The sequence below is a fragment of the Leucopleurus acutus genome, assembly GCF_964270905.1.
Source record: "Leucopleurus acutus genome assembly, chromosome: 1".
Taxonomy (NCBI): Eukaryota; Metazoa; Chordata; class Mammalia; order Artiodactyla; family Delphinidae; genus Leucopleurus; species Leucopleurus acutus.
In genome coordinates this window covers 4665412-4681728 of record NC_139142.1, presented here as the reverse complement: position 1 = coordinate 4681728, position 16317 = coordinate 4665412, and the positions used below count along the sequence as shown (strand labels likewise).

Sequence of the window (16317 nt, the reverse complement as noted above, 5' to 3'; positions counted from 1 at the left end):
TGGAAGCAACCTAAGTGTCCATCAACAGATGAATGGATAAAGAAGATACGGCACATATACAGTGGAATATTACTCAGCCATGAAAAGAACGAAATTGAGTTATTTGTAGTGAGGTGGATGGACCTAGAGTCTGTCATACAGAGTGAAATAAGTCAGAAAGAGAAAAACAAATACCATACGCTAACACATATATATGGAATCTAAAAAAAAAGTTTCTGAAGAACCTAGGGGCAGGACAGGAATAAAGACGCAAACGTAGAGAATGGACTTGACATGGGGAGGGGAAAGGGTAAGCTGGGACGAAGTGAGAGAGTGGCATGGACATATATACACTACCAAATGTAAAACAGATAGCTAGTGGGAAGCAGCCGCATAGCACAGGGAGATCAGCTCGGTGCTTTGCGACCACCTAGAGGGGTGGGGTAGGGAGGGTGGGAGGGAGACGCAAGAGGGAAAAGATACGGGGATATATGTATACATATAGCTGATTTGCTTTGTTATACAGCAACAACTAACATAACATTATAAAGCAATTATACTCCAATAAAGATGTTAAAAAATAAAATAAGTTTTATCCTTCAGCACTTGTCTAGATTAGTCCTGCCAAAGCTTGGAGAATTAGTTTTAATATAAAGCTGATAAGGACACAGGTTGAAAGTAATAGAGTGGAAAAAGATGAACCTTAACAGACACTAACCAAAGAAAATGGTGTGACTATATTAATATTACACAAAGTAGACTTTAAGGCAAGAATTATTAGTGAAGATAAAGGACCTTTTTAATGATAAAAGAGTCAACTGAAAAGGATGACATAACAATCCTAAATTTGTAGGCATCTGATATATCTTCAAAATAAGCAAAAATGGACAGATCTAAAGGGAGAAATAAAGGAATCCAGAAGCCTGGTCGGAGATTCTGTTCATACCTGCAAGAGACTGGAATAAGTAGACGTAGAAAATTTGAAGAGCATTATTAACCAACTTGATGTAATTTACATTTATAGAAACTACAGGCAGCCACAGTAGAATATACAGTCTTCTCAAGTGTACATTGAGCATTTAACAGAACAGACTACATGCTAGGCCACAAAGCCAATCTCAACAAATTTAAAAGGATTAAAATCATACAGAGTTTTTCTTAGACCACAGAGGAATTAAGCTAGACATCAGTAATAGAAGGATAACTAGAAAATCTTTAAATGTTTAGAAATTAAGCAGTATACTACTAAATACCCCATAGGACCAAAAAAAAAAGTCACATGTAAAACTAGAAAATATTTTGAACAGAACAATAGTGCAACTGCAATGTAGCAAAACTTGTGGGATGCAACTAAAGCACAGCATATAGACAAATGTATAGCTAGAAATGCATAGCTTAGAAAAAGAATGATTGAAAGTCAGTGACCTAAGCTTCTATCTCAAGAAGCTAGAAAAAAACAAATTAAACCAACAAAAGTAGAAGGAAAAATTAGAAGCAAAACCAAAAATCTAATGAAATAGAAAGCAGATACACAATAGAGAAAAACAAAATGTTGTAGTTTTTTTTGAAAAAAAGTCTAGATAGACCCACATATATATGGTCACTTGATTTATGACAAAGCCCGTTGCACTCAGTGGGCTAAAGATGGTCTTTTCAACAGATGATGGCAGAACAATGAGATATCAATATGAAAAAAAAACTTCATCCCTAGTTCGCACTATACCCCCAAATTAATTAAAAATCAACCTAAGTATGCAAAGTAAATCAATAAAGTGTCTAGAAGAAAATTCAGGAAAATATCTTCATTATATTGAGGGGAAAATACAGGAAAATATCTTTATGACCTTGAACGGGACACACAAAGCATTAACTGTAAACGAAAAAAAATTAAGTTGGACTTCTTTAAATTTAAGGAGTTTTCTTAGTTAAAAGGCCCCATTAAGAGAATGAAAGGGCAAGATACAAACAGGGAGAATATACATACGTACACACACACATACGTACATACGTATACACATACACACATATGGGCAGAGAGAAAGAGAGGGAGAGAAATGAATATGACAAAGGATTCATATGAAGAATATATACAGAACTACAAATCAAAAAGAAAAATCATACAACCTCTTTTTTTTTTTTTTTAAATGTTGAGCCTTCTTTTAATTAATTTATTTTATTTTTTTTTTATTTTTGGCTGTGTTGGGTCTTCGTTTCTATGCGAGGGCTTTCTCTAGTTGTAGCAAGCGGGGTCCACTCTTCATCGCGGTGCACAGGCCTCTCACTGTCGTGGCCTCTCTTGTTGCGGAGCACAGGCTCCAGACGCTCAGGCTCAGTAGTTGTGGTTCACGGGCCCAGTTGCTCCGCGGCATGTGGGATCCTCCCAGACCAGGGCTCGAACCCGTGTCCCCTGCATTGGCAGGCAGATTCTCAACCGCTGCGCCACCAGGGAAGCCCCATACAACCTCTTAAAAATGAGCGAAATGACTGGGACGGGAGTTTCACAAAAGAGAAAAGAGCAGTGGAACAGAAGACATGCCAGTGAGCACGTGAAGGTTGCTCTGCATCATTACCCATAAGGGAAATACAAACGAAAACTGCAATCAGAGTACTGCACGCACACCAGAAAGGCTAAAATTTAAAGGACTAAAGGCTAAAATTAAAAGGATACCAAATGTTGGTGAGGATGCAGAGCAGCTGGAGTTCCCGTTACTGCTGGCGGAGGTGTCAATCAATACAGCCTGTTTGAAAAATGGTTTGCCAGAACCTAGTAAAACTCAGTATACACCTACCCTGTAACCTACTCTTGGGTATCTACCCAAGAGACATGAGTGTCTGTGTCCACTGAAAGACCTATATGAAAATATTCCCAGCAGTTCTATTCCTGATACCCAACAGTTAGAAACTACGAGAATGTCCATCAACAGGAGAATGGATAGGTTATTTATAGTATATCAAAAAATGGAATGTTATGTAGCAATCAAAAAAAACTATATACTTATAAATGCAGTGACGCAGGTGAATCTCATAGATATTCTACTGAGTGAAAGAACACGGAAACAAAAGTGAACATACCATATGAATCCATTTCTGCGTAGTTCAAGGACAGGCGAAAGTAACTGATGGTGATACTCAGCAACGTGGACATCTCTGGGGAGGAGTGTATTAAATGAAGCTGACCCACACCCCCAAGTGGACTTGTAGTAATGCACATGCTCTAAGGAGAGTAAACAAGGGAATGGAACCATTCAGTAGGTACAGAGATTTTTAACTATCAGCGCTCGTAAGTTCTGTCCGTCAGTTAATGAACACTGACCACCTCTCGAGATGGTCAAGTGACAAATAGGCCATGTGTCATCTGCACATGTGTCCAAAACACATTGCATGGACTCTACTTTTTGAGAAGGCAGTTTAGAAGTTTCAGAGTAGATCTTTTCAAACAGATCCAGAAATTCTGCTCATAGGAATGTTCACACAGACATATGCACAAGGATATTCAGTCCAGCATTATTTATAATATTTTCATTTTACATATGAAGAAGCTAATGCCAGTAACTTTTCCAAGTTTATTCAGCTGCAAAGTAATAAGGCCGGAATTTTAATCCTGAACCGTTTGACTCAAAACCCTCTGCTCAGTCCTTATACCTAGTACAGTAGTTGTGTTTGGAGCAGTCGTGGACCCTTGTGGGCTATGTCTGGCTAGCAGACACAGCACTCGGTGAGCAGCCTTTATAACTCTATGCTCTAGGTGTAGATGGATCAGAAATGGTAACCCAAGAGCTGCAGTTGGAGGACAGGCCAGCCATGTGCAGCAAAGAACCCAGAGGACTTCTGGGACAGCTTTATCACACTCTCCCAGTCCAATAGCCGAAAATCTCTAGAAGTAGAGAATCGATTTCTGAGGCTCTTGAGAGGTTAGAGCTAGGACCAGAGAAGGAATTATGGGAAGAAAGATTGCAGCTCATTATGCTGGCAGTCAGAAGCAGCACAAAGTCCTAGGCTACAGGCTTGGATTCTAAATTCAGTTCTACTATTACTTACCTTGTAACCTTGGGCAAATCACTTATTCTCCCTGGGCCTCAGTTTTCCCAACTGTAAAAAGGGAGGATTGAGTTAGACATTCTGTCTGGTCTCTGAGTTCCTTACGCCACACTGTTTCTAGATTCTGGATAGGCATCCACCTCCCCCAGTTCCCGCTCCGTCTAAGTCCCCCTCCAAGAACATAGCCAACCAGAGGTTTCAGATCTTAGGATTCTAAATCTCACTTCCCCAGATCATCCCCTCAAGTACCTGGAAAGATATGTGATACACTGAAGAGTCTTCTTTTATCTTGCTTCCGTATCCCTCAACCATTCTTGATATGATGTGGTTTCCAGACCTTTGTCCATTTGAAACACGTCCCTCTGGCTTGCTGTAGTTTGTCAATGTCCACTAAAAGTGCAGCACCAAAACCACACAAACACAGACCTTCTGGTATAGACTTAACCACGGCAGAAAGGAAGAGGGTCTCATCTCCCTCATTCTGGTCACTGTACCGCTATCATCGTGCCCTCTCCTCTGAAGAGCTGTGTTAACCACAAGTCACTGTGCTTCTTATCATGCATGTAGCCACAAAACCTCCAGCCCTTTTCTGACAATCTAGAGCTAAACCCAGAGAGAGAACCACCGAGGAACCTGGGTATAGATGTTGGCCAAAACTGCAGTGTCAGTATGTAACAACTAAGTTAAGAAACTGTTGGGCTTCCCTGGTGGCGCAGTGGTTGAGAGTCCGCCTGCCGATGCAGGGGACACGGGTTCGTGCCCCGGTCCGGGAGGATCCCACATGCCGCGGAGCGGCTGGGCCCGTGAGCCATGGCCGCTGAGCCTGCGCATCCGGAGCCTGTGCTCCGCAACGGGAGAGGCCACAACAGTGAGAGGCCCGTGTATCAAAAAAAAAAAAAAAAACTGTTGTGTTTCTTTAGCTAATTTAGTACACGTGCTTCTCTCCCTCCGTCTCTCTCACTTGCTCGCTCTTTTTTCACTATAGGACAATCCAAACCTACCTTCCACCTGGCTGAGACTTGGGAAGAAGCTCTTGTGGATATTGCCCGTATTTGCTATCCTCTGGCCTTTATCCAACAGCACAGCAGGATGGAGCAGTAAATCAGAGTTCTCATCTTAGTGCCCCAGCCAGCACACAGGGTGTCTTGGCCATGTCCGCTTGCGTCTCCAAATCTTTTCCTGAGCTCTCCTTCCTGACCAGGGGGACAATAGACTGAGTTATCTCCAATTCAAGTCACAAAACCCTAGAGCCTCAAAGCCAGAGGAGATCCGAGAAATCATCTTGTACTTCTCCTAAAGCAGAATCTTTCCATTGTATCACTAACAGCAGGCCATCCAGCCTTATCTAGACTCTGCTTGCATATTTCCATCTCTGAGGACCTTAATATTTCTCAGTTAACACTTGCTGGCAGCCTGTGTGCTAGCAGCTGTGTTAAGTGGTTTCATATGCATAATTTCTCCCCCGCCCTTCCCTACCCCCACCACCACCACCACCTCTGGCAACCATCAATCTGTTCTCTGTATCCATGAGCTTTTTTTTTTTTTTTTTAAGATTCCACATACAAGATAGATCATACGGTTTTTGTCTTTCTCTGTCTGACTTCTTTCCCTTAGCATAATGCCCTTGAGATCCATCCATGTTGTCACAGATGACTAGATTTCATTCTTTTTTATGGCTGAGTAATATTCCATTGTGTATATACCACAGTTTCTTAATCTGTTCATACATCAATGGACACTTAGGTTATTTCCATATCTTGGCTGTTGTGAATAATGCTGCCGTGAACATGGGGGTGCATATATGTTTCTGATTGAGTGTTTATATTTTCTTCGGGTAAATACCCAAAAGTGGAATTGCAGAATCATGTGATAGTTCTATTTTTAACTTTAAGGAACCTCTATACTGTTTTCTGTAGTGGCTGCACCAATTTGCATTACCACTGACAGTGCACAAGGGTTCCTTTTTCTCCATATCCTTGCCAACACTTTATTTCTTGTCTTTTTGATAACAGCCGTTCTGACATGTGTGAGATGATATCTCCTTGTGGTTTTGATTTGCATTTCCCTGATCATTAGTAACGTTGAGCATCTTTTCTTGTACCTGTTAGCCATCTGTATGTCTGCTTTAGATAAATATCTATTCGGATCTTCTGCCCATTTCTTAATTGGATTGTTTCTTTGCTATTGAGCAATACAGGTTCTTTATATATTTTAGATATTAGTCCCTTATGAGATATATGTTTTGCAAACAGTTTCTCCCATTCAGTAGATTGCCTTTTCATTCTGTTGATGGCTTTCTTTGCTATACAGAAGCTTTTTAGTTTGATGTAGTCCCACTTGTTTATTTTTGCTTTTGTCACTTTTGTTTTTGGTATCAGATTCAACAAATCATCACCAAGGCCTATGTCGAGGAGCTTACCACTTATATTTTCTTCCAGGGGCTTTATGGTTTCAGGTCACAAGTATGTGGAGATTAAACAGCATGCTACGGAAGTGGGTTGAAGGAGAAATCAAAAGAGAAATTTAAAAAGTACCTGGAGCCAGGGCTTCCCTGGTGGTGCAGTGGTTGAGAGTCCGCCTGCCGATGCAGGGGACACGGGTTCGTGCCCCGGTCCGGGAAGATCCCACGTGCCGCGGAGCAGCTGGGCCCATGAGCCATGGCCGCTGAGCCTGCGCGTCCGGAGCCTGTGCTCCGCAATGGGAGAGGCCACAACAGTGAGAGGCCTGCGTACCGCAAAAAAAAAAAAAGTACCTGGAGACAAATGAAAATGGAAGTATAACATAACAGAATTTGTGGGATGTAGCAAAAGCAGTTCTGCATTCTACCGCTAAGTTCATAGCTGTCAGTGCCTACCTCAAGAAACAAAAGTCACAAACAACCTAACTTTATGCCCCAGGGAACTGGAAAAAAGATGAAAAAAGAAGCCCAAAGTTAGTAGAAGGAAGGAAATGACAAAGATGAGAGCAGAAATCAATAAAATAGGACTTCCCTGGTGGCACAGTGGTTAAGAATCCACCTGCCAGTGCAGGGAACACGGGTTCGAGCCCTGATCCGGGAAGATCCCACATGCCGCGGAACAACAAAGCCTGTGCACCACAACTACTGAGCCTGAGCTCTAGAGCCCATGAGCCACAACTGCTGAGCCCACGTGCCCCAACTACTGAAGCCCACGCGCCTAGTGCCCACGCTCTGCCACAAGAGAAGCCACCGCAGTGAGAAGCCTGCGCATTGCAATGAAGAGTAGCCCCTGCTCACCACAACTAGAGAAAGCCCACATGCAGCAGCGAAGACCCAACGCAGCCAAGAAAGAAAGGAAGGAGGGAGGGTAGGGAAAGAAAGGAGGGAGGGAGGGGAGGGAGGAAAGGAAGGAAGGAAGGAGATGATCATTTTAAAAAAGAAGAAATCAGTGAAATAGAGACTAAAAAGACAATAGAGAAGGTCAAGGAAACTAAGAGCTGATTCTTTGAAAATGTAAACAAAACTGACAAGCCTTCAGCCAGACTCACCAAGGCAAAGAGAGCAGACTCTGTGCTCATGTTAGAATGTCCACACCACCCAAAGCAATCAACAAGATTCAACGCAATCCCTATCAAAATGCCACAGAACTAGAACAATAATCCTAAAATTTGTATGGAACCTCAGAAGACCCCAAATGGCAAAAGCAATCTTGAGAAAGAAGAACAAAGCTGGAGACATCACACTCCGTCATTTCAAACCATATTACTGTAATTTTAGTATAGTAATTAAAAACCTTAGTAAATAAAAAGCGTGATATTGGCATAAAAACAGACACAAAAATCAACGGAACAGAATAGAGAATGCAGTAATAAACCCATCGGATATGGTTTTATTAATTTATGACAAAGGAGTCAGGAGCATATAGTGGGGAAAGGACAGTCTCTTCAGTAAATGGTGTTGAGAAAACTGAATAGCCACATGCAAAAGAAAGGCTAGTTGTCCTTTTACCTAATAACCCGTTTATTAGTGCATTCTGAGTATTAGACGCTATGCAGAGGGCTATGGGAGGCATAAATATGAATTAGAAAAGACTCTCGCCCTTAAGGATCTTTATATCCAGAAGCCTCCATAAGATATGTGTCACTATGTGACCTTTGCAGTAACCCCATTAGGTCAGCAGAGCCAGGATCATTATCCCCATTTTATAACTGGCGAAACTGAGACCCAGAGAAGTGCGGTGCCGCCTGGGGTGACATGGCTGGGAGGCAGGGCCAGGACCAGGACCCAGGGAACCTGACTCCCAGCTTAGGGCTGTCCTGTGGAGGTCACAACCACACTCTTTGTTAGTTAAATGAAATAACTAGTTTTCAAACCCTCAGTGTTGTATAGATCATGTTGAAAAGCTGCCGGGTCGTGCTTTCCCCTTCTGCTGACCCCATCCCCGTCCCCCTGTCCTCTTGTAGCCCCAGGGGACACAATATCCTTGCCCCACACAGCTCACTTACCTTTTATTTATTTACACGTATTTCTCTCTCTTTTCCCTTTCAGGTTGTGATCAATTATTCAATCGTGAAAGGGCTGAAGTACAATCAGGCAACGCCAACCTTCCACCAGTGGCGAGATGCCCGCCAGGTCTATGGTTTAAACTTTGCGAGTAAGGAAGAGGCGACCACGTTCTCCAATGCCATGCTGTTTGCCCTGAACATCATGAATTCCCAAGAAGGAGGTAAGCGGGGCTCTGTCTTGGCCTGGTGCCTAGACTCTCTCTCATTCTACCTCTGCCCTCCTACAGTTCTGGCTGCCTGGGTGTCCTCGCCCTGCAGCTGCGCTGAGCTGATGCTTTCTGGGTTCTCAGAGAAACGCACTGCCTGACTCTAGATTTAAAGCTATGTTAGCAATTTGAAGGAGGAGAGAATGGCATTTACATCTTTTTTGCCCTTGGTGAGATACAGATTTGTACTGTGTTCCTAAAGCCAAGTGTCCAGATGCATTTTACATTTGTCATCCTAATTCGATATTCTAGACACATGTTTGGCGTAGATCGGAGGGAACGAGCAAAAGTGTATTCTTGTATTCAATTATGCGTATGTTTAGCACACTTTTACTCGACATTTACTGAGTGTTAGAAACTGACTAGACAGAATAGGTAACAAATGGGTAGATGGAGTCCTTTCCCTCAAGGCACTTGGTATCTTGGAGTAGACGGATTCATGAACTGCTAACTGTAACGTATTGTGATAAGTGCTCATAAGGTATGAGCAGGGCAGGGACTTGGGGAGCACAGAAAGGGAAATAAGGGACTGCCCCTGTGGGCTGCCAAGGGAGGCCTTGAGCGGGTGGTGACATCTGAGCTGGAGTTTTGAAGGGCAAAGAGGTGGGAGTGGGCATCCCAGGCAGAGGGAACAGCAAATACAAAGGCACATGGGCCTGAAAGCCCAGCACATGCTGGGAAAGAGAACGCTGCAGTGTCTCTGCAGACTGCGGTGCCGATAGCAAAGAGATTGGATGTGGATTTAGAAGGGTGGCACGGACTGCACAGCGAAAGGCTCCAAATTGGAAGGCTTGGGGTGTAGACAGTGGGCTGGGGGCGGCAAGGGGCGCTATCAAAAGCTTCTGTGCAGGGCAGGTAGAGCAAAGGAGCCAAAGCTCACGCGGCCGTTCTCGGAAATTTGTAGCGTTAGCTTCAGAGGGAGGTCGCAGGCCTTCCAGGATGTTGGCATCTCGGTGGCCACGGAGACAGTCCTGCACTTTGCTGGAGATCTTACCTTGGTAGAGCGTGGTAGTGAGGAACTGGGCCTCGGGGTGCCCTGCTGGCCTTGAGTCCTGGTCATTTTTCTAGGCTTCAATTTCTTTAGCTATAAGATGGGTGATATGTGGTTGTTTCTAAGTTTAAATGAAGTCGAATGTATGTTAGCAGGCTGCCTGACACGTATTAATCACCCAGTATTCGTATTTGTGGGTATTATTACTGTCACTGCTGCTGCTGCTGCTACTGCTGCCAGAATTGGGGTGGGAAGTGGAGAGACATAGCACTTGGAACCTGGAGGGAGATGGCTTTTCAGTGTCTATTGTGCCTGACAGGTTGGAGCTTTGGGACCCAATTTAAACCCTAGGAGAGTTTTTTTAAGAAAATAAAGAACACGTTTTGAGTATGCTTCCCGCAGGTCGTACGTAGAACTGGTACTTGTAGAGTTCTGTCCCCACTGTGAAAAGGCCCCAGGGTTTGTGGATTTTCTGCTGAGAACTGGGGGTGCACAGCGAGGAACCACAGCAGTGTGAGTGATGAGTGCAGGGCCTGCCTGCAACACTGTAGGCACCAAATAACTGCGTAGTCAGCTGTCTTTTTTTCCACCCAAAAGCCTTGAGCTTCGTGGTGGAGTGAGCTGAGTTTAAGGTTTCCGATCCGAGCTGCCTCACTTGCCCCGGGATGTGGGAGTTAAGCTTTATTTTATCTGTACATACAGATACATTAAGGGGAGGAAAAAGGGTTTTATTTTATTCAGATGACTGATGCAAAGCAACTACTAGTTATTTTTTTAACTTCACCATAGAATCACAAGGAAATCAGCTAATCCAGCCCTCATTTTCAGATAGGAATCGTGTGACCTAGTATGAAGAAATAACTTCCCGGTGCCAGGTAGTAACTCAGATTCAGAGCCCCGACCTCCTGCGTCTCCTCTGGGTTGAACGGGTGTCTTTGTTGGGGTAGGGGGTGGATGTGTGCTCACGAGGTGACAGTGGCCTGACTTGAAACTTTCATCATGAATAGTAGTCGCCCATCCCGGTTCCACGGCCTTTGGTGGAGGGGAGACCGTGGGGCCGCTGAGGAGGACGCGTTTTCTTCACCTGGGGTGTACTGCACTGTACCGTACAGAAACCTGAAGTGTGAGCTCGATGAGCTTGTACAAATGCATATGCAGAACCCCTGCCAGGCCCTGACAGGGACCAAATCCCTCCGCCCCCTCCCAGGAAAACCAGGATGTCAAGTTCTGTGACAACAGAGCACTCTTATCTGTGTTCGAACTTCGTGTAAATGGATCATGTAGTGTGTACGTCGGGGCCTGATTTCTGTCCCTCGACATTACGTCTGAGAGGCCCGCCCCTGGACCCATGTGTCTCTGCAGCCGGCTCTGTCACTGTGGAGTGCCACTCCACGATACGGCTGTGCCACGCTGACCTGTAGTTCAGGCCTCAGAGCGCGGGCAGGGCACAGCAGCCTCTCCACCAGCTACCGCAGGAGGCCTCTGCTGCAGGATAATAGTGAAGCGTCTATCAGATCCCCTCTGTATTGACAAACTATGTTCTGCCCTCCTCGGTGGGAGGCGGTTTGCGGTGCAGCGGACCCTTGAACCAACACGGCTTTGAACCAAGTGGTCCACTGACAGTGGTTTCTTTTCCATGAATGCGTCTCCGGCCCTACATGATCCGCAGTTGGTCGCATCTGCGGGTGCAGAGCCGTGGACGTGGAGGCCAGCTGTGCAGTTACACGCAGGTTTTCACCCATGCAGACTCGGAGCCCGACCGCCACGTTGTTCAGGGGTCAAGTGTAGTGAGAAAAGCATGTGTTCGGAGGCAGTGAGATCTTATACTAAGTGGCCTTGGGGTAATAAACCCTACTTCCTAGGGTTGTCATGAGGGTTAAGTTTAAAATGTTTATAGAGTACTTAGTGTACAGTGCCTGGTATGGAATAAGAGCGTGAATAATCCTGGTTCTTTCCCCTTTGGTCCTGCTGAATTTGCTTATCTCTGTAGGCTTCAGCATCCTTATTTGTAAAATGGGGTCATAAGTCCCTCTTCCAGAGTTGTGGAGAGGATTCAGTCGCCCGGCATGGGGCCTGGCACCTCCTAAGTGCCCGCCTCTGCTCCCTCCTCTCCTCACTGGCATGTCCTGTTCTGTGCTAGGCATCTGGGGCTCGGGCCATCGGATCGTGGACTTCCTGAGACTCAGGGTCTCATCAGCATGTCCCACCTCCCCCTCATGCGTGAGCGACACTAGTGTGGCCACCTGGGGTCCAACAAACCTGGCAGACACAAGATGCTTAGATACAAACCTGAAAGCAAAGGAGAGCAAATCGTGGCCGTCCAGTCTTCACGCCCCTTTCTCTTACCTGATTCTCACCACAGCCCTGGGAAGTGAGTCCCCACACAACATGGCTGGGTTAGGAGGCCGGGGCTCAAGAGGGGAAGGGGCTTCCCTGGATGTACACCCAGGACTTGACCCACTCTCGCAGTTTGCACCCTCTGTGTGCTGAGGACAGGTCACGACTCTGTTCTTTCTTTGTTCCTTCCTGCCTGTCACCCTGGTGAAACCCATTGTTCAGCCAGAGTTCTTGACATTATTCTGGAGAAAGAACGGGCGCAACAGAGTAATGTTCTCGCTGCCTGACTTCTACGTGGAAGAAAGAGGAGAGTCAGACCCTTGAGAGATCTGTTTTGCTGGCCTTGTTCCTTGGTACCCACAAAACCTGTCTTTTTATGCCAGTGAGTTTTGGATACTCATTCTTCAACTTCAGGCCCAACCTAGGGAACCTAAAGCCAATTTAGCAAGTCAAATCAACAAATTAAATAATGGTCCTGTTGCCTGGTGCTTTCGGTTCCCTGGGTAGGCACAGGAGTGCAGAGCTGGCTCAGGGTTCTCTTGGGACCCACAAGGCTCTGGGTTCAGGGGTTATCTCAGTGGATAGGGGGACAGTCAGCCCCTGGGTTCTTGGGGCTTTTTCTATAGAAATTGGCACCTGGAGGTAGTTTGGGGTGTGGGGAGGAGCCGTCTGTCTCCTAATGCGCAGCCGTCTTCTGCATGAAGGAGGAGCGCCGACATTGGCGGAAACGGGGCCTCCCTGTGGGTACCGCTCCGTGACGAGGTGTGATGGCCGCGGGTGGTGTGTGTGCTTAGGGGGACTCAGAGTGGGGCTTCTGTGGTTTAGTTGGATGGCAGAGAAAATGACTGTAATAATAATAACATCTAGGCTTCCTCTGCAAAGCCCAGGATTTTTGTTTCTTCCCAGGATCTTCTCCCACATGCCCCTTCCCTGCCCTTCTTGAGGGAAGGGGCTCCCACTAACCAGGCAGCCCCACAGGTAGGCCTCAGCTGGCTAGGAAAGGACTTCTTATACTCTAAAGAGCCTATAATTCGGCTTTTATTTCCCACAGGTTGTCAGGCCGGCTACTGTTAGACACATTTATTCAGATGGGGGCTTGGGGTTAAAAGAGGTGACATGTCTGCCAGACATGTCTTCCAGTGGGACTGAGACTCAATTTTAGGGCTCCTGCTTTGAACAAAATCCAGTGTTTTCCTGCAGCTCTGCAGGGCCTCAGTAGGTCAGAGGGGAGGGTCAGCCAGCCTTGGGCCCAGCCTGAGCCCACAGCTCCAGGTGGGCTTCTTGCTCTGGGGACCACAGGGGCTTGGTCAGGGCAGTGAGCATGGCTCGTGGCACGTTCCAGCTGCTACAGAAAGAGGACCGAGGACGCGGGCCTCGGTGCCGGCGGGTCTGCACCGTCTCAGCTCCCACCCCACCGATGCACGTACCTGGACTCCCTGCGGCTGCTGTCCTCAGTGGGCGCGCACCACCGTCTGGTAAAGCCGCCAGCTGTCAGGCAGGGCAGCAGTGTTTACAGGCTATACTTGGCCACCCGGCCCAGCTCAGCTTCCCTCCCCGCTGCAGTTCATTCTCTTAGCAGACTTCAGTTCACAGTTTAGTGGCCTTGTAAAGGCAACTGCTTCCATATGCTTCCATGTGAGCCTGCTTCTGACCTTAAACAGGTCATTTCTCTGGGGGCCCCAGTTTCCCCGTCTCTGAAAGGAGGGATACAGACTTGATCAAGCTCTCTACAGGTCCTTCTAGCCCTAACGGTTTAGGTTTTATGTATATTGTCTGGACAGAGTGAATGCTAGTTCACTGCTTACAGATGTGGTCACTGTGGCCGATGCTAGAAGCAGGAAAAGCCCTGTGTAGAAACGGGACGGAAGAATGTCCTTCTTTACTTCCCGAAGGGCCTAGCACGTCTGGGAGGCAGCATTCCTCATCATCCGTAGTCCTTGTTTATAACTGAAAAATAGAAAATACAGACCAGCAAACAAAGAATTATCTCTGATCCTAAAACCCAGAGATGACTGCTGTTAACACTTACGTAGCCTTCCAGAGCTTTCTGTGTTCACATATGACTGAAGAGCTATTCCCCAGAAATAGTCTGTATGTACTGTCTTGTAAGCTTTTCTCACTTGGCACTATGGTACGCATGTCCTTCTGTGCCAGGGAAGTCGGATCTCCTCACCATTTAAGTGGCCAGAGTGTTGCACTGAGGACCATATAGAGATGTTACTACAATTTAACCAGCCTTCGGCTTGTAAGTAAGTTGTCCCCATTTTTCACTACTATATTCGTGTAACAGAGGGCTGTTACAGGCTCTCAGGCTCTCTTGTATGTTTATATGTTAATTTGTGTGTATGCTTTGTGTCTCATGTTCATCTTTACACACTTGTCCGATTATATCTTGGGCTATTTCTGAGTCAAACAATACATACATTTCTAAAGCTTTGACGTATCTTGCTGAATACACCTTCCGGAATGAGAGTACTGGTTCGTACTGTGTCCGGCCCAGTCGATGGTCACCCACTGCTGAGCCTGCGCCAGGACCAGGCCTTAGTACTCCTGTAATCTTAGCAAACACAAGAGAAGGGAAAACGTATCATTTTAATTTGCGTTTTTGTTTACTAGTATGATGACCATTCTTCATAGGCTAATTTGAGATTTCATTTTTCCCATTATTTTCAGGAGTAGCTTTAATTAAGTGCAGTACAACACGCAGGGCTGCAAACCTCCTGCGCCTTTCGTCACGTCTGCATAATTTCCCACTCCCACAGCAGGTGCGTCCTCTAATGACCAAGGGATCTTTTATTTCCTTTGGCAAATGAGTGGAGGCAGGCTGCTCTCATGTAGTGTGTTTCAGGCTCACGACAGATAATAAATCCACCTCCCTCGCCCGACTGCTGTGGAGTAGTGTTACTTCATCTGTATCTTAGGAGCCGTTGTTATTCATGCTCGGCTGCATAGACGTGGAAGAAAACATTCACTTTCATCCTCTTTCATTCCCTGGAACTTTACTTCTGCTGGAGGAACTTCTTTCTGTTTAGAATCTAGAATCATGTCAGTAGGTCAGAGAGGTTCCTTGGCTGTTCCTTCATCTGGCTTCCTAAAGCAGGGAGGGGGTCTAGGAGTTAGAAGACCTAGCTCTCAGGTGTCTGGGTGCCTGTCTGAGAAAGCGTTTCCCTGAATGAGTCACTCGGTAACATGAAAAAGAAGACTGGCTCTTTTGTTGGAAAAGCAAATGTGTAGATAAATAATTCCCTCATTAACCTATATTTAGAAATAAATTTAAAGATGGGAAGGATCTTAGAGATACTTAGCCAAGTTTTTTTTCCAAAAAAACTGGAGGGCTTCCCTGGTGGCGCAGTGGTTGAGAGTCCGCCTGCCGATGCAGGGGACACGGGTTCGTGCCCCGGTCCGGGAAGATCCCACATGCCGTGGAGCGGCTGGGCCCATGAGCCATGGCCGCTGAGCCTGCGCGTCGGAGCCTGTGCTCTGCAACGGGAGAGGCCAGAACGGAAAAAAACTGGAGTTTTTTTGGTTTTTTGTTTTGCTGTTTGGAGCTACTTCTCTGGTTGAAGGGGGAGCACAGAGGGGAGCTGGCCTCCCCGAGGGCTCTGTGGCAGCTCCGGAGAGCACAGACCTCGGCGGGTCGTGCCAGCACCCGGCCCGTGCACCTGCTTCCGCACCCCACGGCCTCCTGTCTCGGGCAGCTACAGCCAGCACCCTCGGCCCTGCACATCCCCTCTGCCGGGATACTTACGTGTTTTACTCACAACACCTCTGTGGGGTCTGCTTCCCCGCCACCTTACTGGTTCTACTGGTGGTAGGACCGGTGTAGCCTTAGTCACCAGCCATTTTCCAGGAACAGAGCCGGAGAGGCACACAGGGAGCTCAGGAAATGCGTGTGAGAAGCAGCAGCCTTTTTGACGTCCTGAATCTCAGGAGCCCAAGTTCTGTTCCTCTGGGCTAGGACTCAGGAGGTCTGGCTCTGGTCGCGGCTCTGCTCCTCACGTGTGCCCTCGATCAGCACAGTGACCTCCATGGGCCTCCGTTTCCTCGTCGAAACATGCAGTGCTGGTTGTCCTCCAAGGTCCCCCCAGGCCAGAGGCCCTCAGAGCCCTTTGTGTGTGGTGCCCCGTCGGCTCCGCGGAGGAAGAGGCCATGGTGGCCCGGAGGTTAGCAGACCTGGGTGCTGCCCGCCTGCATGCAGCCTGGGCAAATCACCTCCCTTTTCTGTGCCTCGGTTTCTCCATC

The 16317-nt window shown here is 46.7% G+C and overlaps 1 protein-coding gene across 2 annotated transcripts in view; it reads left to right on the top strand.

The window, feature by feature from the left end:
- The window catches only part of EVL (Enah/Vasp-like), a 164446-nt gene that overhangs the window by 104864 nt on the left and 43265 nt on the right, over positions 1-16317 (top strand). For both annotated transcript variants that reach the window (XM_082839594.1, XM_082839593.1), the window contains exon 3: positions 8525-8702. In XM_082839594.1, coding sequence (XP_082695720.1) covers positions 8525-8702 — 178 coding nt within the window. The remainder of the gene's footprint in view (positions 1-8524; positions 8703-16317) is intronic.